Here is a 19,575-nt window from a genome sequence, read left to right on the forward strand (position 1 = left end):
CTCTCAAACGTCACCACGATATCTCTTTATGCTTTTATTATAAATTGTACGAGTCTTAAATGGTGTGATTGTCTAATCAATACATGCCATTATGTAGCAAACGAAGATTTATATAATTACTAATACCAATACATAATCGGAATAGTGTGAGTCACAGTCACATAAATAATGAATATTTGCATGTTAACTTCTAAATAGATGGTTTATGATTTTTTTTAACTACAAATTTGGGTCACTGATGGACCACTAGAGTGTCACCGTATCATCAGCGGAACCACCCGATCATATCCATCTGCACTAGGCAATAATGTCTATACTCAAATTCAGAAGGAAATCAAATAAATCTGGAAAAAACTCCCCTTGTGGGAATCGAACCCAAGGCTTAGTGGTCACTAAGCCTTATCTCACCCCCAAGATGTCACTAGGCTATAATGCCATAGGACAATAGACGGTTTATGATACCACACGAGTGAGGCACTTACATATGCATTTATATTTATAGTATTAAAGTTTAACACGCAAGCAAAAATAAATTCACAAATTTGGTTTCACGTATGTAATACACATAGATTTTTTTTTCTAACATAACTACAAATGTATAATTCTTTCCGTATTTTCATTGTTTTTTAAATATGATTTTAGTCTCTTTAAACTTTCTGTTAGATTTTTAAAACGTTTCGAACACATCCATATATTATCCATTTTGTTACATTGAATATGAAATTAAAGAATCTTGATCTAATATCATAACAAATGACCAAATAAGCATGTTTTTATGTTGTTAATTTTGTAATGGGACTTCTCAAATATGGATATAAAATAGGTAATTACATTCACTTCTATCCATTTTAAGACGGTAAAAATTACATAACTAGACACTGAAACCCACCGAACAAGACAACAACACAACACCAATCCCAAGGGCATTCCAGTAATCTCACTACAATATCCACGTGTCACCTTACAAACGTAAAAATCCCTCAAACAACAACCCGTTACACCTATTTACACAACAATTCTTCACAATTTCATCTTCCATTTTCATCTTCTTCATCAGTTATCATTGTTCCCGAGGAGTTTCTAAATCTCAGATTCAGTTATCTCCTCCAGGGAACCGTTAGGTTATTATTTTTCTCGCTTTCAGCTTCTTCAATGGCGACCGAACCTTTCACCGACAAAACCGCCGTTTTCAGGAAGCTGAAAGCCAAATCGGAGAATAAGGTGATGTGATTTTGCATGTATTTGTTCGATTTCGTCAGATCTGTCATTAGTTTATATGAATTTGCATCTGAATTGATCTGATTTGTGTTTGTTGTGATGTGTTGTGTGTCAGATGTGTTTTGATTGTAACGCGAAGAATCCTACTTGGGCGTCGGTGACCTACGGGATATTTCTCTGTATTGATTGCTCTGCTACGCACCGTAGCCTCGGTGTTCATATTAGCTTCGTTAGGTATTTTTTTTTTTTTGTTCGTGTTGGTGTTTTTAGGGCACGGTTGTGTGTGTGATCGGTTGATGATTAGGTTTTAGGATGACTTGAAGCTGACATAACTTTGATTTCACTTAAAAGTGCTGAGTATTTGTTGAAATTGGATTGGACTTTACTGTACTTGTAAGTTATGATTGTGAGGATTGATAGGTGTTGTGAATTTGAAACTGAAGTTAGGTTTAAATGCTAATGAACACATCATAAATGTTTTGACATTTAACAGCTTTAGGCTGTTAGGAATTTGTGTATTCGTATTAGGCTATTAGCTTCGTTAGGTGATTTTTGTTATCGGTGTTGATGTTTTTGGGGGTCCGGTTGTGTGATCGGTTGATGACTAGGTTTTAGGATGTATTAAGGCTGAAGTACCTTTGATTTCACTTAAAGAGTTCTGAATTTTTGTTGAATTTGGATTGAACTTTACTGTACTTGTAAGTTATGATTGTGAGGATTGATAGGTCTTGTGAATTTGAACTTGCTTTGTTTTGAAATTAGGTTTAAATGCTAATGAACACATTTTAAGTGTTTTGACATTCAACAGTTGTAGGTTGTTAGGAATTTGTGTTTTCGTATTAGCAACGTTAGGTGATTTTTCTTGTCGGTGTTGATGTTTTTAGGGTAAGGTTGTGTGATTGGTTGATGTTTAGGTTTTAGGATGAATTAAGGGCGACATACTTAGAATTAACTTAAAGAGTACTGAATTTTGTTGAATATGGATGGAACTTTACTGTACATGTAAGTTATCATTGTGAGGATCGCTAGGTCTTGTGAATTTGAAACTTAGTTTACTATAAAATAACTAGGCTCAAATGCTAATGAACACATTTTAAATGTTTTTGACATTCATTCAACAGTTGTAGGTTGTTATGACTTAGGAATTTGTCTATTCGTTTAGGTAGAAATATCAGCATGAGATGCATTAGGTTTGAATATTCAGTTATGGGGAAATGATGAATTGCCCTAGGATCTTACATATTCGTGTAATGCGATATGACCTGTTTCAATAGCAGAAGGCTTCCATAGTAAAAACGATTTACGGGGTCATAAATAACAGTAAAGTTTGTAAGGTTGCTGTCAATAATGAGTTATATGTAACATTGTAAGTCATTAGTTTAACGGCAAATCCATGAGAGAACATGGCACTGAGGAGATGGCATATGAGATAGCTGAAATGCATTTCGTCAATTTCAGAAGTTTATAGTATACCTCTGTTTAAATACATAGTCGCAACACAATAACCAATCGCAATAGAAGTATTTAAAAATCTTCTTAATTGATTAAGACGGTTAGAAATAGGTTCATATTTTAGCCTGATAAATTTAAAACACCAATACCCAAAAATACAGTTGCCCTTTCTATCTAAGTTGTTTTTTCTTGTTGACCCATAAAGCTGCTAACTTTTTCAGGTCAACCAATTTAGATTCATGGACACCAGATCAGTTAAAGATGATGAGCTTTGGTGGCAATAATCGTGCCCAAGTTTTCTTTAAGCAACACGGGTGGACAGATGGAGGGAAAATCGAGGCCAAATACACCTCTAGAGCTGCTGAGTTGTATAAACAATTACTTTCAAAAGAAGTTGCTAAAAGTTCTGCAGAAGAGGCTGTCTTGCCATCATCCCCTGTTTCTAACAAAACAGTTGAACCTTTTGAAGGACCTTCTGATGGACCTTCTGATTTTAAGGTCACTGAACCCCCAAAAGAGACCTCTTCAGCAAAACCTGAATCCAACATATCCAATGGCTCTGCTCCAGTTAAAACCTCTTCATCAATTCGTACAACTACTGTCAAAAAGCCTATTGGTGGTGCAAAAAAGACCGGAAAACCTAGTGGGCTTGGTGCAAGAAAACTTAGCACCAAGGTAAAGACCATATTCAACTACGTTACTAATTTTACTATGAGTAAAATGCCGTTTTCATCCCTGAGGTTTGGCCAGTTTTGCGACTTTCGTCCAAAGGTTTGTTTTTCCGCATCTGGATCCAAAAGGTTTGAATCTTGCCATTTTTTATCTGGCTAGCTAACTCCATCCATTTTTCTTTGTTAAGTCAGGGGTATTTTCGTCTTTTTTGTTAACTTGAATGGCAACCCTGTCTAACGGCTTTGGTCAGGGGTACTTAAATGCTTGTACATAAAGTGAAAAACACCGAATTGACCTTTAAGTTAACAAAAAAGACAAAAATACCCCTGACTTAACAGAGAAAATGGATGGAGTTAACAAGCTGAATGAAAATGGCAAGATTTCAAACCTTTTGGACCCAGATGCAGAAAAACAAACATTTGGACGAAAGTCGCAAAACTGGCCAAACCTCAGGGACGAAAATGGCATCTTACTCGTTTACTATTTATATGATTTGGATTTTACTGATTTTATGCAGACAAGTGAAAGTCTGTATGATCAGAAGCCTGAAGAACCGGTTGTACAAGTGTCCACGTCAGCAAGTGGCATATCCACATCTGCTGCAACACCTCACACCTCACGCTTCGAGTATGTTGATAGTTCTCAAACTGTGGAGACAGGTCCAGGTGGCGTGAACACACTTAGTCATGTTGCGCCACCCAAGTCATCCAGTTTCTTTGCTGAATATGGGATGGATAGTGGTTTCTCCAAAAAAAGTACCGCGTCAAAGGTTCAGGTCAGAAGTATTTTATTTTATTATTTTAATTTTTGCATCAAATAATTGTAAAATGATATTGTTATTCAGATCCAGGAAACGGATGAAGCAAGGAAGAAATTTTCTAATGCTAAATCTATTTCGTCAGCACAATTTTTTGGAGACCAGGAGAAAGCTGATCTTGATGGTCAAGCAAGACTTGATAAGTTTAAGGTATGCATCCTCCCTTAAACTCATCAAACCTACAATACAAACTTATATAACAAGGTTTTTGACACATGTCCGAAATATTGTTTCTTTATGTCGGATGCTAGGGGTCGGCAGCGATCTCAAGTGCTGATCTATTTGGTCGTGACGAGGATAATTCTAACCTCGATCTTAGTGCCAGTGACCTAATCAACAGAATCTCGTTCCAGGTATTGATATCTTTGATTGTTAAAACCGAATCTCGTTCCATCTCTTCCCGAATTTACTTTAATACTAAAGATAATTTTCTCTCTTTTAAAAAATATGTATGTAATTCCAGGCGCAACAGGATATGTCATCCCTAAAGAACATAGCAGGAGAAACAGGAAAGAAGCTGAGCTCCATAGCGTCGACTTTAATGAATGATTTCCAAGATAGAATCCTTTGAAAGGTGTGTTAAAATGATGTTATGTGTAAAGGGTTGCGGAATTTGTTTTAATATTGTGATGTGTGGTTATCATCGTTTTCTTGGTTTTTTTAAGATGTAGAGAGAGCGAGCTACCAGTGTCATCGGATTCGGTCAGGACATATGTATAAGACGGTTAAAACTTAAACAAACAGTCTATGTATTACATTTTAAAGACCATTTTCATATTCTTAATGCCTTTTTCATATGTTGAAATGCGTTTTTTGGTTTAAAAACAAATTGACCGTCCAGACATCCAGCAATACGTCTGGTCATACATATATTCCACACAAATGTCATATGAAGATCCTACACGTGAACATACCTCATCCAGAGGTCCAACTCACGTGCATGCCCATGCGGGAGATCTGGTCTATGAACGCACTGCGGCTGGAGGTCTGGTCTATATGCCCACATTGACTGAAGCCCGGCCACTACTCAGCCCAATGTAGTAGTCCAACCTTCGGTTAGAATCAGGTCCCACACCCATTCCTATGGTGTACCTGGGCCTGTTGCCATCACCTTCGGGAGACGAGATAAGATGACTTGACGATACATGTCCATTTAACTCCTGGAACAGTCTTACGTTTACACTTCGGATCACTGGGTATGCCTCCCACCTAAGTAGTTCTAGTCTAGTGTCATATGTTCGTACATACACTCACTGGGTGTGCCAAATTAACCTCATCGTTAACAGCCTTGGGCGGTTTTGAACAACCAAAAGCTACGTTCCTGCATTTCCTCGATCAACAAAGGAAATCCACTAAAGACCCAATCGAATTGTTGAACATAAGAAGAAGTGGGGATGAAAAAGTAGAAGACTAATATCTTCAAATAAAAGAGGTGCAAGTCAAACCATCAAACCATAGAGACCGTTGATAACAAATAATCATATGCCTAGAACCACACACCAGTGAGGTTACATAGTATAAATGATATATTAAATGACTTGCCACGGTCATATGATTACCAATACCAATCCAAGGCAATATAAAATGAGTCAGGTTATACTTGGCTTTTGTTGTTAAGTGAGCATTATAGTACTACACATACAACATAACACATTGAAAAGCAATTTCGTCAACCACCAAGACCTTACAGCGATTACCCAAAAGGAATAATCATCAATCTTATAACTATAAAAAAGGATAATCATCAATTTATAACTATAACTTGGGTGCAAACGAGCCGAGTGGCTCGCGAGCTGCTAGAGATCAGCTCAAGAAAAATAAAGCTCATTTATTTATCGATTCTAAGCTCAAGCCTGGCATGTGAAGCTCGTCAGGCTTGTCGAGCCTTAGTGTAATAATAAATTTTGTGAATATTTATTTTTTATTTACATTTACCCCTAATATAAAGTTGTCTGTTAAACGAGCCGAGCCAAGCCGAGCTTATTTAAACCTGTTTACGAGCCGAGCCCGAGCCGAGCTTCACTTATCGAGCTCGCAAGCTTAACCTTAATCGAGTCTGTTATTTATATTATTTTTATTTAATATGTTATAAACAAGCCGAGCTTAAACTTGAGTAACTCCCAACGAGCCGAGCTTGAGCAGAGCCGTGCTAACGTTTTTGGAGGTCCTAAGCGAACTACAAAGTCAGGGCCCTATTGAATTGGTATAAATGAATTGAGATTGAGATTTGAGACATTGAATAACCATAGCGATGATTTTTCCTAATCTTGGCCCTAATTTCGCTCAATCCGCAATCAGTTTCACATTGGTTACTCAAAAGACGCTGCAAGTAACGAGGGTTGATGTGATGTGTGAGTGGACAATGCAGACTCCTAGTGTAAATCCTAAATCTTGGGCCTAGAAACATTATTTAAATGGCAAAAAACAAGTCTAATATATGAAAGAAAATAAAACTGGAGGCCCTTATTTTTTGGTGGCCCTAGGCCTTAGCCTAGATTGATAAGCTTACGGGCCGGCCCTGAGCTTGAGAAACAAAGCTCGAACCGGGCCGAGCTCGAGCTCTCATAAGAAACTCCCTCTAGAAGAGCCATGAATGGGCATAAAATGATGGATATTCCGGGGAACTCTAGAGAAACTAACACCTCGATTTCATGTATGGAATTTTTTAGATAAAGAATTATCTAGATCCGCTTTAGAGTAGTATAAATATGTTGTTAGGATCATTTGTAATAACCCGAACTTACACACAAGTCATAGCCTTGTCCTTGTAACTTCCCTTTGTAGTGATACAAAGCCGTTCTTTGTATACATCGCCTTAACTTCCAACACAACCAACAAGAATCATCGTTAACCTTGTATCAAAGGCTTAACTTAGAATGTTTCTAAATCGCCGCATGAGAGTCATGAGTTTACTCCGTGACCCCTATCTTCTCATAATGGGTTCGTGGGTTGACCTGTTCAACCAATTCATTTTTTTTAATTTTTGCAAAATTCCTATTTAGGTATTTTTTATGCCAATATCTAAAAGTTTAAAAATAATTTGACATATTTTAAACAAAAATGATTGAATAAAATAAAAAATAATTTACGGCTTAACCCGTTCAACCCATTCATTCATTTTTTTATTTACGTAATAATATGAACTATTTAGGTACTTTTATGCTAATATCTAAAAGTTCAAAATAGATTGGCATATTTTAAACATAAATGATTCAATAAAATAAAAAATAATACGTATATTTAGAGTTTTACAATAATAACATGAAAAAAAAATCAACATTAATTTCAGGTCAAACGGGTCAGATTCATCTCAACCCGTGAATACATGGGTCGTATTCGGGTTTATGTGTGATATGATTTTCATTGTTCTCAAGACCAAGATCAGATCAACACAGGGGTGGACTTAGAAGGTTAGTAGGGGTAGTACGGGCTACCCTTCAACCCCGTCATCGTAGTGTAAAAATACACCTTAACTCCGTTCCCGTAGTGTAAAAATGCCCCTCAACTTCGTCTCCGTTATACAAAGGATACCCCTGGTCTAAAAAATAAAAAAATTGGGATACCCCTAAATTTTTGGGCTAGTTCCACCACTGGATCAACATATAAACAAGTAAACAAAGATATCATACCTATTTATCCTATCTTAGAGCATCTACGAACATGTCAATAACGTCACACCATGTGTCGTTCTCGTGGAAGTTCAATAGCCCGGGAAGTCTATCTTCAAATTCGAGTAATTTAGTAGGAGTTGAAGTGACGAAAACGCAATAAAACTTGGTTCATTACCTCGTGACAGAAACGATAAAAGTCCATCCATGTTTCCATGTTTCCTTCAAGCAATGAACAGGCGGTCTCAATGTCCAAGACTAAGACTAAACAATTAATATCTGAAAAATCCAATACAATATTATAATATATAATGCTAAGATGGTAAATAAATAAGATAGATGATGAATCTTACAGGTGAGGCGGTAACGAAATGGGTAGCTATAGAAGTCCTTCAAATATTCTTTCTTGGCTACTTTTCTCAAAGAACATGGACAACAAGATATAAAAATAATACCTCCAACTGCAACCCGGGCAATCGTTTTTGTAGTTTTTTTTAGAGTGTCGGCTTTCAGGAATTTCATTCCTGAACGCCACTCATCCCGGGTGAAATATCCCCACCTTCTTGCCTTCAGTTCCATATAATATTTTATCCGGCAACATGTAAATTTGTATGTAACATTCAATTTAACTAAATAGAGTTGATAATATATCACGCTATCATTAGCATTGTGAGACCAGTCCAAAACTTTTCCATGCGTACAGTGGACTGTTACAGAAAAAAGAGAACATAAATATCAAAAATGAAAAATACCAAATGTTAGTTTCAAGATTGCAAGGATTGAAAATAGATTGTAAAATATATTTAACATATAAAGATCGGAGCATGTTAAAATATATTTAACATATAAAGATCGGAGCATGTTGACCTGTTTATATTTAACAGGTAGGATTCCGGTCAACCCAATGGGTTCACGGGTTGACCCGTTCAACCCATTCATTTATTTTTTATTTTTGTAATAATCGAAACTATTCACTAAGTAAATGAACGAATTAGTCTAAATGTTATGGGATGCGTTGACCATATGAAAACGCGCGTTTTGACATATCCTATTTAACTCAATAGTATTGGCAATTGGATCAAAATGTAAGGTAATCGAATTTATACTGTACAATGATAATGTATTAACACGTGACCCGATTCATACATAGGAAACGTACAAAAAAAAAATAAATAAATAAACAAGGGTTGAAATTTGAAGCCAAGCACATTGCGGCGTGGCCAAAACATAGAGTAACTCGAAATTATACCGTCGAATGAGAACGTGTTATATTTGACACTCTTCGATTCGGAACGCACTTCACGGCCAGAGGTGGTGGGGTTGTACGATGACATTTACGTATTTAAGGGCACTTTTGCGTTCGTTACGCACGTTAGCACGATGGCATAAACATGTTTAAGCACACAAAAGATACGCAAACAAAATATATTAAGTTATGATGGATCATTTACCCGCGTCTAAATTATACCAACACGTAACATGTAAAACACATAAAAGAAACGTATAAATACGCTGTACAATTAAACAAAAAATATTAAATTGTGACGAAAAAATTAGACGCGTTAAATTTATACCAATACGTAGATAAAATTAAACACACCACAAAGTGATATACATATTGTTAAATTAATTTTGAGATTTAAAATTATAAAAAAAGAATAACACAAAAGACATAGTAATTAAAAGCACAAAAGAAAAGGAAGTTTAAAAATCAAGTGGTAAAAAGGAAAACCTAAAAACCTAAAGGGGAAATTTATCATTATACAAAAGTCAAAGCAATATATATACAAATGTAACCGGCATTTGTAAATAAGATATACAAGTAAAAAGAACCGCGTGCGTTGCGACGCGGGTACATTGCAAATGTCGAACGGATTAGTCCAAACGCTATGTGATGCACTAACCTTATGAAAACACGTATTTCGACGTATCCGGTTGAACTGGTAGATTGGGCTTATGTCATCTAACAAGGTAAAAACAAAAGAAATAGCTTATGAACTGGTAGACTGGGCTTACGTCATCTAACAAGGTAAAAACAAAAGAAATAGCTTAACAGGAAATCATCAAATGGGTCGAAAGTCGGTATGTTTAATACATAAAACCTCCTAAATCGTTTTGCTCAAGAAAGCTTATTCTTATTGAACCAACACACTATAGTTGATATCATGTCTTATTTTAGCTCTCTGCATATGTTTATAAATGTATTGTGGATGTGGCAACTAACTTCAACCCATTTTCTTATGAACGGATCAATTTGAGTTATGTTTTTATCTTTAGCGGATCAAACGGTTAAAAACTGAACATAAGTAGAGTCTAAAATGAGAAGGAAAATTGGTTAAAACTCTCCCTAAGTATGTATTTAATGCAAATAATTATATTTAGGTTGGTTTGGTTTGGTTTATTTTATTCGGTTTTGTTGGTTATGTTATGGTTCAGTATTTTTCTACTCACCCCAAATCAACTTCCAGATACGTTTGTATATTCATGTGATACGTTCTTGTAAATTGTCTCTTTATTAATCTGACACACAACTTCTTATTCATGGCAAGAATTTCTTGATCTAAAGAATGAAGCCATGGTTAGCAACTTCTTAACCAGGAGTTAGCCATGGTCCCTAGCTTAATTGTTGCTCTTATAAGCCAGTCGGCTGGGCCTGGAGCTGGATAGTTAATTATTTATTATAGCATCGGTTAGTGATTATTCATAGTATTTGTTAGGTGATTATTCATATTATGTAAACAACATCAAAAGCATCTCTTATTAACAGCTATTTGTTATTGTGGCAGATGATATTGTCATTTGAACTCCCATTTGCTCTCATTCCACTTCTCAAGTTCACAAGTAGTGATACCAAGACAACTTATGGACTGTAAGTAAATATATGAGTTTAAATTATCTCTCTCTCTCTTTCTCTCTTTGAGAAATTGGGGCTTCTATCAAAATCCGAGGATTTAGGGCTTCTCAGCTTGCTTGAAACCGCTACTAGATACTCTCCTGCACCTCTAGTGTCTGCTGCGCTGGCAGCTCTGGTGGCGGTGATACTAGCAGTTGTATTGATACCGGATGATTCTACTGCTTTGGTAGTGGTGCAGACCAATGGAGTACGTATGTACGCAGCAAAGCTGGATTGTTTGTTGGTTCGATTGTCTTCGATGGACTACATGAAGCGGATTATCGTGGTGTTGTTTTGTATCATTTATTGGTTGAAGTATTTGGCTGTGAATAATCTATGTTTGTTGTAATCCAAATTTTTAACCAATGGATGTGATTATCCCGCTGCGGCGGGTGGTAAATCTAGTTTTATATTTAATTTGTAAAGTTGAGGTTGCTAGCAAACCAATTAACATTTTCAAAGTAGGAGTGTCATGGAGTAGGATTAAATACAAACCATATTTCGTATACAAACGGTAAGAACCATTTATAAAAGTGTCATATGGCATCCAACTAGTTATGGAGAAATGGTAAAATGATAACCTAAATAATATCAATTATCTTGAATTCCTTATAATTATGCTAACAAGCAATCAATTCTTATTTGGATCTTCCTTTTGTTTTTAATGTGCTAATAAAGAAAAGTGCTGATATCATTTCACATATGTGCTAAAATCAATTATCTTGATTAATTTTCATGTGCTAATATAATTCAAAAATGCTACTTTTATGTATTTATTGTTTTAGTATGTGCTAATTTAACTTTTTTAAGTGCTAGGATCTGTTCTTATGGTTTGTAGGATAAATATAGTTTGTACCGGAACCAACCCCGAAGTGTTATTTGTATAGTAACATTTTCAAAGTAGAAGTGTTCCTTGTAAGTTGTATAGTAAAACTAAGTATGCAATATGCAATAGTTATCTGACTAAATTATCAGATTCAACCAACGATTAGCCGCATCCCATTCCAATCACAGACATTACATATACTACGAATGACACTAATATTCAATTTAATCATGTGTCAGTCACGATTACATGTGCTTACTTCTCTAGCAACAAAATCAGAAGTTGCTTGCCAAACAACATATTTTCTAGGTTCTGAATCAGTCCCTGAAAAGAAAAGTGCTTTCTTATAAAAGTTGTAAACAAAAAATAGTTACTGAATATGTTTCACAATATATGTAGGCAGTTTTTCGATGTGTTCTCCAACAATGATAATGTTTATTCATCAAAGAAATCATAAGGTTTATGGTCATCCAAACATAACTTTCCTAATTTAAGTTTCCGGTGGTTTTCATTTTAACGAATTCACGCATGTGAAGAGAACACTGCACAACCATAATGTTAGCAAAGTAAGATTTGCACTTCCTAAACCTACCTCAGTGACGCACAACACAACAGCTCCCTTCTAATATATAAGATGTTAATATCAACTTCAAAACAGATATAAATATAATATTTTTTAAGGAAAAAAGATGACCATAGCACTTAAATAGGAACTAATTTGTTGGTGTTGGTAAGATATCCACGTCATTGTGAATGTGATCTCAAATGTCAAAAGCATTCTTTAGTGGACAACATATCTGCCTTTCTCTAATGGTTTTGTGATGTAGTGAGTAGTACGATAATGAAGATCAAACACGTTGATTCTGTGAATGCCCGTGTCGTTCTTCCCCAATCCCAAAATTCAACCCAAAGGGCTCGGAATTTGAAGTGAAAAACTGTTTTTCTCAAAATTCAATTCTGATTCATCAAATGATTAGGGCAATACATAAATAGAGACAGAAATTCGAAACGGGCCTAAAAAAGACAACGGGCCAAACACAAGCCCAAAAACAAAATGCCCAAAATACTTGAAAAAACATAAAAATGGAAAAAACTAATAGAAATAAGCGTTTTTTCGGCCCGGACGATGACCCAAACCGCCGTAGGCGTTTGCAGCAAGATAGAGCTCGTTCTCCCGTTCGTTTTGACTGGTCACACGCCCCAAACGGACTCCCGTAGCCCAAGTTAGAGCCATTTCAATGAAGCCCCTTTTGTGACGCGATCCTGGGCCTCCAAGTACCGGATGGCCCGCTCTTCCACGCTTAGGCCCGCATCATTTTGTGAAGTGGAAACTTTGTCATATCTTTACTTATAAATTGAAGTATCAGTTCATATATTTATGTGATTTATTACAGTTGAACATCTCTGCGTCTGGTGATTCTTTTATATATCCAGTCGGTTCATTTGTATGCCCAGAGCAAAAACTTACTGCTAGTGTTTTGGTTTGATGTCTATGAGCTTGGAGTTCATTATGGGATAAAGTATCTAGAGGCAATGCTGAGAATCCCTATTTATATGTGGATAAAAGCTGTGTGTAGTGAAGGGTAACTCGAAATTAACATCGAACCGAATTAACCGATAACCGATATTAACCGGCGGTTATGGATAATACTATTTGATTAACCGATAAGTCGGTTACGGATATGGTTAAGGTGTCTAATAACCGAACTGAATAAGACGTACTTTAAAAATGTATCTATCTATACTATATATAATATACATATTGGAAGGGCAACTTAGGTCATTTGCCACTGAAGGGGTATGGTCCCAGATCTTGCACCTAGCTTAGGCATAAGTGACCATCACCCGGTTTACTTTCCCACTCTGCAAAGGACATGCCTCTTCCAGTACTTTTAATTGATGATATCCTGAGCGTAAATCGATCTTGGAAATGAATCGAGCTCCTTTCAATTGATCAAACAGATCATCGATTCTCAGTAATGGGTACCGATTTTTAATCGTGACCTTGTTCAATTCTCGGTAATCAATGCACATACGCATTGATCTGTCCTTCTTCTTGACAAACAAGATTGGTAACTAGGTTGTATGAATCCTTTCTCCAGAAGTTCATCCAATTGTTTCTTCAGTTCTTGCATCTCTGCTGGTGACAAACGGTAGGGTGCCTTGGCAATTGGTGCTGTTCTTGGTAGTAGGTGAATTCTGAATTCGACTTCTCTATCTGGTGGTAATCCTAGTAACTCATCTGGGAAACATCTGAGAATTGAGATATTATGGGAAAATCTCTCAACTCTTTTCCTTTAGTGTTAATGATTATGGAAATCATATACACTAGTGATCCTTTTCTTGCATAACTGGTTGTTTTCATCATCGAGATGAATTTCGTGGATCTAGATGGCTTGTCTCCTTTAATTGTGATCTTTTCACCCTTGGGTGAATTTACTTGTATTGACTTTTGATCACATAGAATACTGGCTTTATTGGCTACTAACCAATCCATTCCTAATACAATATCAAATCCAGCCAGATTCATTGGGTAAAGATTAGCAATAAAATTATGGTTTAGTATTTCTATTCTTGCTCCCTGCAAGATTTCAGTAATCGTAATGGATTCTCCATTTGCTGTTTCTACTAGGCATTCTTGTTGGAGTTTAGTTAATGGTTGATTGAGAAGTTTGCAAAATGAAGTATTAATAAAACTTTGGTTCACACCAGAGTCAAATAATACTTTAGCAAAAACATCATTAACTAAAAACGTACCGGCAATCACATCCGGAATCATCTTGACTTCTTACGCAGCCAGCACAAATACTCTAGCATTCTTAGTAGTCTTGTTGTTCATGGCTGGAGCTAGTTTCGGACAGTTTGGTTTGATATGCCCCTTTTCTCCACAATTGAAGCATATTCCATTACTGGGTTTCTTCCTGCAGTCTTCTTCCTTGTGTCCTGGTATTTTGCAGAAGTTGCAGTATGTGGAACATTTCCCTGAGTGCTTTTTCTTGCAGTACTTGCAGTAAGGTGTAGAAGTAGAACCTGTACCTTTCCCACCGCTAGAATTACTGTAGCGAAATTCCCGGGTAAGTTTTTGGACTAGGTTCTTCCTCTGGTTTTCCTCTTGCGTACGTACCAGCTCATCAGTCAAAGTATTTGCTAGTTCTACAGCTTCTTCTATGGTTTGTGGTCTAGCTGCCTTGTCTACATGTATAATCTCACTGATTAATCCCCAGATGTAACGGGAGATTAATACTGGTTCTGGTGAGGCTAGGGTTGGCACAATTCTAGCATATTCAAAAAAATATGGTAGTGTAACCCTTACAGTCAACTCCAGTCATTCTAAGGTTTAAGAACTTATTAGCTATTTGTTCCTTTTCATTGGGAGGATAGAATTTTCTTTCAACCATGTTCTTAAACTCTGTCCATTCCATATTATAGACTCTGTCCCTTCCCTTAGACTGGAGAATAGTATTCCACCATTCTAGAGCTGCATTCTTAAAAAGATTGGAAGCAAACAAGATCTTATCTTCTTCTGCACATTTGCTTATTTTTAAGACTGCTTCTGTCTTTTCTATCCAGCGTAGAGCTGCAATGGCTCCTTCATTGCCAGAGAATTCTATTGGTTTGCAAGACCAGAATTCTTTGTAAGAACAACCATATGACATGGTTCTTCTTCTTTTTGGAATAGGCAATTGAAGTAACGGTCCATTGTTTACGCTGTGACTGGGTTCAGTAGGCAGTCGTTTACTTCCACTGTTAGTTTTATTACTTTCCGCTTCTTTAATAGTCTTAATAATATATGGCATAGCGTCTATAATTTCTTGTGCCGCTATATGTTGGATAGCACTGTTATTTATTTGGTTTCCATTGTTATCATTATTCGGGTTTTCCTGATTCACTTCATTATCCATTTGGATTATAAACATTTACTAGGTATTAATATCACAGGATAAGATTGAATGTAAATAATCACGCAAACACATTGATCAAAATCATCGAGCATTGCGACATTCTACTCTTTTATATATATTACAAACTACAACTGGAATTTAAAACATACTTCTAGTTATGCATCAATAAGTATTAGGTTATCTATTTTAATTATTATTATTATATATATATATATATATATATATATAAATATTTTTTCAACTACCCATATTTATATATATATATATATATATATATATATTAAGGGTTCATCCAGTATTGCATATTTCGCTCGTCGTACTTCCAAACGAGCCTTTCCCCTATTTGTTTGATTCTCCCTCCTTCATCCACTAACTCCTCACCTACTGTGCGGAGTTCCTGCACGTTTTCGGTACTCATGGGTGGTGGTGGTGCGGGTATTGGGTCTATCGTTGGCATGCTGGCTATAGCTGTACTGATGGCTGTCATCGCCACTCAGCTGTTTATCGGTTCTTGCAATGGTTTTTGCTGCTTCGATGAAAGTATCCCAGTCTTTGGGACCTCCATCCCTGCCCTTGACTCTTTTGATTAAGTCGTCACACTTGACATCTCTCATGAAATGTGCGCACATCATTTTCTCCCCAACATCTCCTATTTCCAAATATTCTTTGTTGTATCTGGTGATAAAGTCTTCAATGCTTTCATGATCTTTTCTCTAGATGTTTAAACAGTCCCTGGGGTCTCTGGTATGTCTGCGCTGTTGGGAGAAATGTGCTAGAAACTTGTTCTGAAAGTCCATCCATGACTTGATCCTTCCTTCTGGCAGGCTATCAAACCATGCGCGTGCTGCGCCGACGAAGGTTTGTACGAACAAATGGCACCAGGTTGGTAATGACCACCCACCTACCACTCCTGCACTGGTGAATACTTGAAGATGATCATCAGGGTCAGTAAGGCCATTATACTTTCCCACATTGTGTGGCAGCTTTGTCTTGTCTATTGGGGTCGTCGCAAGTTCTCTGATGAACTTTGATTTCTCAGTTATGCCTTCTGGACGATAGCTTAAGGTGTAGTCATGTTCGGCGTTTGGATTGTATCCCGCGTGTGCGCGGGGTCTATATGCTTCATGGTTCGGTGGTAGTCTGCTGCAAACAGAGCTTTCTTCTTGTTTATAAGTTGAGTCATCTTCTTCATTGTAACTCTCCCATTCATTGTTGATGTTGTGCGGGCCTAAGCGACTGTGCAACGGAGGTTTCTTTTGTTGGTAAGTGTACTGCTCATAGTTGCTTTCTGATTCACCATAGGTGTCGCGTGTGTCATGCACGCTTTGTCTCCAGATGGTGGATGATTTCTCATGTTATTGGTTCCGCGCGTGCCTATGCGCATGTGTCTGTAGCGAAATTTGGGTGTTTGGTGGCCTTTGAGGTGGAGTAACAAAGGAGGATGGAGTAGCTTGTGCTTGGAGCAGTGCTTGTTGTGCGCTTAACTATGCATAGACCATGTTTAAAGATGCTGTTTGTTTGGCGTACCAGGAGCCCAGAGTTTCTCCTTCAGGTAGCCCTAATATAGCTGAGAAGTTTAGTTGTGCCTGAGCCGATGGTGCCGAAGGACCTGCACCTGTTTTGGCGTTTGAACTCCTGGAGTTGTTTGGTTGGTGACTCCATGGGCTGTTTGGTTGATAGCTCCAGGTGTGGCTTGGTTAATAACTCTGGAAGAACTTCCGAAGAAATCGGGTATTTCATTGTTCACTTGTTCTTCTCTGACGGTCCCGTTCCTTTGGTGCCCTTGGACGTGAAAGGTGTCCGTAGGCAGCACAAAGGAAGAGCTTTCTCCGTCTACGTGAAGAGAAGGGTTTTGTTCAGCCACTAAGAGAGAGTTTTTGAAGAGAAAAAAAGATGAAAATGGTTGCAAAAAGATGCGGTGGGCGCCAATGATGAAACACTGGTTAACACTAGGTTAACCAGCTGGGTCGTCTCGTGAATATGGGTTCAATCTCTTCCTCCACTCGCCGACTGCTGGATTCCTGCAAAACAGAACACCGGTGACTCGCCACAAGGAGGGGAATAGGGGGGGTACTCCTTGTGACCACCCTCCAGCGTGAGAATAAGTATTGTTCTAAGGAGAATAGTGTGTATTGTAGGTTAAATAGAGAGAGAGGAGAATGTTAAACCTGAAGGAGGAGTCTCTTATTCATAGCCGAAGGATGAAGGAGGGAAGGAGGGCCTTGCCAGCTGCTGCTGAATGCCAGTTGTCCGACCAAGAGGAATATCCTCTTGGTCTCCTCTGTCGTGCTCAGAGTAGTGGATGATGTGGCGCATCTCTATTCGTCCAGATAGGAGAATTCTAGCTGTGGCTGTCGTCCTATCTTTGGAATATTTTGCAGGTCCAGCTGGCGTCCGTCTACTGGTGACACGTGTTGTCCTTTTTGTCTGGGAGAGCATCTTTGGTGTCACCTGCGATTTCCTCCAGAAGCTTCTGGATATGCTCTGTTGATGTAGGCGCCATGCTGGATAAAAGTGGTGTGGTCTCTGCCATGTATGCATGGACTTAGGACCATACCTCTTCAAATAAACATTTCCACTAATATAAACAAACTTTAAACCTTTAGGATTTAACCTTATATTAGATAAACAAACTTTATACCTTTAGGATTTAACCTTATTAGAATTTAGAATATATAGCCAATAGCCCAATGGAAGAGAGTGTCGGGCCTAAGGGCCGAGCCTATTGTAAAAAAGTGGGTTTGGGATATTTAAAGTTTTCGTGTTGAACAAGTTCCCATATATATATACAACTAACTATGATTAGGGTTCTGGATCATTGATCGTCGAATTGAAGAAGGAAGGGACATAAACACGTAGTACAGGTATGAGGATTACTACTATTCATTGCCTTATTTCACAACAAAAAGGGTGTGTATTGCGTTTTTCAGATCACCATATATATCAAAAATTTCATGCGATTCATACAAGATGTCTGAGAGAAAGGTGGTGAATAAGTACTATCCACCCGATTTCGATCCCGCTAAAATTCCTCCAAAAACCCAACAACAGCAGATTATATACGCTGCGTACTAAATTTAGTACCCTTGTAGATATAGCTGCCACATGTGCTAAAATTTTGTTCGAAATCGGCCAACCCGACCCGGTCATTACCTATTATTTTATTATAAATAAATAATCATAAACATTTATTCTAGAACATTCCATCTTGCATAGATAAGTCACGCAACCAAATCTCCAAGCTTTTTGGGAAGATCACGCAAATCCCTAACTTATCGCAGCCCTTCCTAAGTTAAAGGAAACCCTAATGGCAAACTATAAATAGAGGTAAACATCTAAGGTATAGATCATCTTATTCTGGTATAACCTTCTTCTATACACGTATTCTTTTCTCCCAAAACCGAGACTTATTCTCACGCCGGAGGGTGGTTACAGGAATAACCCCATTCCTGTAACGAGTCCTAACGGTGTTCTGTTTTGCAGCTAACCGTTCGGGTCGCCAAGAGTTGAAGTCCTCTTCGGATACTACCGCAAAGGTTAGTGTTTCTTCATTGGCGCCATCCGTGGGACCTTTTCGGTAGCAATCAGCCTGAACCCCATGGCAAGCGATCAGAACGTAGCAGTTACCCCAAGCCAAGCGATGGTAGATAATAATCCGGTGGTAGGAACAGGCCCTATTACCATCGTGCCGGCCTCACCGGCTGTAACCAGGTCGCTCGACCTGGAGTTCGAAGCGGAAGGACCTCCACCAGGTTTTATGGGCACTACCACCGGTTCTTCTGGAACCGCGATGGCAGACTTGTTTTCCTACACTTCTCTGCAGTTCCAGTCAGTTGAACCAGGTACAACGGGTGTTAACGTGTTCACCCCAGTAGCAACCTCTGGTGCACAGATAACACGTCTTAACCCTATGCCAGTTATTACATCGGCAAGCCCAAGCACTGTGACGCCACAGAAGAGCATGTCTCAGTATTATCAACCTTCGGTTACATACGCCATGCCACCTTTGTATTCCGCAACGTTAACAACGGCACTATCCACGCCGCCTCACCAACCAGTGGTCATGCCAGCAGGAATTATGAGCGCTCCAGTCACACCGGGAAATCAAGCTTATTTCCCAGGGTACTATTACGCACCTCCATATGGGTATTTGCCCCCATACGGCAATTCAATGTACACTCCCCAAG

General features: G+C 37.9%; 1 protein-coding gene across 3 annotated transcripts; it reads left to right on the forward strand.

Annotated features, from left to right (window-relative positions):
• Positions 1-1,005: 1,005 nt before the first annotated feature.
• LOC110930304 (probable ADP-ribosylation factor GTPase-activating protein AGD9) lies at positions 1,006-4,956 on the forward strand. 3 transcript variants are annotated; one of them, XM_022173592.2, is made up of 8 exons: positions 1,006-1,221; positions 1,334-1,452; positions 2,892-3,345; positions 3,860-4,117; positions 4,187-4,309; positions 4,411-4,512; positions 4,623-4,733; positions 4,825-4,956. In XM_022173592.2, exons 1-7 carry the CDS (start codon positions 1,153-1,155, stop codon positions 4,728-4,730), a joined length of 1,233 nt encoding a protein of 410 aa, XP_022029284.1. In that variant the 5' UTR covers positions 1,006-1,152; the 3' UTR covers positions 4,731-4,733; positions 4,825-4,956. The 3 variants fall into 3 exon arrangements, with proteins under 3 accessions (XP_022029284.1, XP_022029285.1, XP_022029283.1); XM_022173593.2 differs by having other exon boundaries at positions 4,831-4,956; XM_022173591.2 differs by having other exon boundaries at positions 4,623-4,956.
• The last annotated feature ends 14,619 nt before the right edge of the window (positions 4,957-19,575 follow it).

The sequence above is a fragment of the Helianthus annuus genome, chromosome 3 (genome assembly GCF_002127325.2).
Source record: "Helianthus annuus cultivar XRQ/B chromosome 3, HanXRQr2.0-SUNRISE, whole genome shotgun sequence".
NCBI classification, from domain to species: Eukaryota; Viridiplantae; Streptophyta; class Magnoliopsida; order Asterales; family Asteraceae; genus Helianthus; species Helianthus annuus.